This window comes from Echinococcus granulosus (genome assembly GCF_000524195.1).
Source record: "Echinococcus granulosus chromosome Unknown EG_S00105, whole genome shotgun sequence".
Classification (NCBI taxonomy): Eukaryota; Metazoa; Platyhelminthes; class Cestoda; order Cyclophyllidea; family Taeniidae; genus Echinococcus; species Echinococcus granulosus.
This window is the reverse complement of record NW_020170485.1, coordinates 273,839-275,827: the sequence shown is the minus strand read 5'-3', so window position 1 is coordinate 275,827 and position 1,989 is coordinate 273,839. Positions and strand designations below refer to the sequence as shown.

General features: G+C 44.4%; 1 protein-coding gene across 1 annotated transcript in view; it reads left to right on the top strand. All coding sequences in view use genetic code 11, as the record gives it.

Annotated features, from left to right (window-relative positions):
• Positions 1 to 777: 777 nt before the first annotated feature.
• EGR_08407 (hypothetical protein) overlaps positions 778 to 1,989 on the top strand; it is a gene marked incomplete at both ends in the record, with an annotated part of 3,994 nt that continues 2,782 nt past the window's right edge. Inside the window, one exon of the mRNA XM_024497656.1 lies at positions 778 to 894. Coding sequence (XP_024347960.1) covers positions 778 to 894 — 117 coding nt within the window. The remainder of the gene's footprint in view (positions 895 to 1,989) is intronic.

Genomic DNA, 1,989 nt, shown 5'->3' with positions numbered 1-1,989 from the left:
CTGCATTCAATGGGAAGGAAGAAGAGTGGTAAATTTCGAGAAGAGCCAAATTTCCTTGAACTGAATCGCCAAGCATTGCGCAACGGTTGGCAGATGGCAGGTTTCAATGAAGAGGCAATTGTTGTAATTTACCATGCTGACCGCTGGAATGATTAATCTGTTGGGGAAAGGTTGACAAATTGTAAACTTGCAAGAATCTATTTAGCTGTCAAAAACAATTACAGGGAAGCACATTTTTTTGCTCCAAAAATGAACATGTTGCGGGGGGACCGGCCTTCCGTCAGCAGTTAACGGGAGTTTTTATGCTGGCGACATAGATGGTTCGCCTCCACCACACCGTTCGTCGCCCAATTCAGCTAACTGTCAGCCAGTTCTTCCAACATTAATCGAGGCAGGCATCTGTTTTTTGTACACACTAGAACGATTCCATTCATTTTCAGCACCCTACAATTTACAAGAAGGGACTGAAAATTACACCGACTTTTTAGTCGCCTAATCCTTGCAACATTCCAAATTCTACTGATCTGTGGAGTTGCGTCTACTTTCGCACGTATGGATTTGTGCATCTCAGGTCATCCGGTTGGGTGGAACCCCGCACCACCGAGGAGGTGATCACACGTAGACGACAGTAGAACAAGCAGCAGTTAGATTAGAAATGAATGAGGCAACAGCAGAAGGACGTAAAAGTGGCGATGACGTGCTACTACTGTTAATATATCCTGGTAATTGCCATCCTGAATTAACAAAGATAATCTACTTAGGCATCTCTTTTCATGAATGGCACTAAAATTTTTTCCAACTCTATGGAATGAAATGATAGTTAGTGGGAATAGAAAACATTTTCATGCACGATATTGTTTTTCAAAGGGACACACAAGAAAGGAGTTGGAAAAAGTGAATTTGGATTACACTTTGAACAATCATTAGCAGTGAGCGTATCACTTCTAGGCTGGGTAATGTCCCAAGGGTGAAAAAGGAAATGGCGCTATGGTAAGCCATTTTGGCCTTAATGTGATATTGCCCATAAATTTTGTTTATTTGTGTTTGCATGAGCATAGACGCAGTCGTTGCTCCTACCGGCTTCGTTAAGCCGTGAGATGTTGGGAGAGCGAGATCTTCAATGCCAACAACCTATGCTGAACCGAGGCACTGCGTCTGCGGACTGGGGCGGTGAGTCGTGAATAATTTTAGTCTTAACTACTCTCGACCTCTCTCGTCTTCACATTTTATTGGTCTATGAGAAGACTTCAACGAAAGCCCAAATGGACGTTCTATTCAGAATGCTGGATTAATCAGCACCCTCATTAGCTCTTTCGAAAAGTTAAAACAGGAGATGCTATCTGGGGCTGTAGATACCTCCACTGCCATGTGCCTACTTGACAAGAGTTTTACCCTTTCAAACTCTTCATTTTGAACTTCACTCCAAGCTACTGCCACGGAGGCCAGACAGTCGGGTTTTACACAGCGACGGTTTAATCACACAGACAGAGGGGAGCTAACCCCACTCCTGTTTCCTTGGGCTTGATGGCACTAAGCACCAGTGGCTCGAAGCAAAAGAGTCACAGAAGGTGCATATCTTCCTAGCGATCACTCCATCCTCATGTTTGCACTACAGGGCAGTTGATAACCGAAGTGACACAATGTGTGGGCAACTAAGAAATAAGGCGATGTGAAGGAAGAGGAGCGGAATATCAGCGCTCGTAAGAGAAGTTAAATGATGTCATTTGCTAGGAGAATCCTCTTCAGGAGAAATGTCGCCTCTAGTTGAGAATGGCAAGTGACACACTTGTTATCGGCGTCTCATCCAGTCCTGAAGTGTGCGAAACCCGTAAAATCGCTTATTCCAAATGACGGCCTCGAATGAGACAAAGGAGACGGTAGGACAGTAGGAGTGAGGTGAAAACGAATGCGATTGGAGCTAAGTTGCCTGCTTCTAGTGATGAAGTGTCTCCCCATGACTGCAGCGTCATTATTCCTTTTGAGTGGATT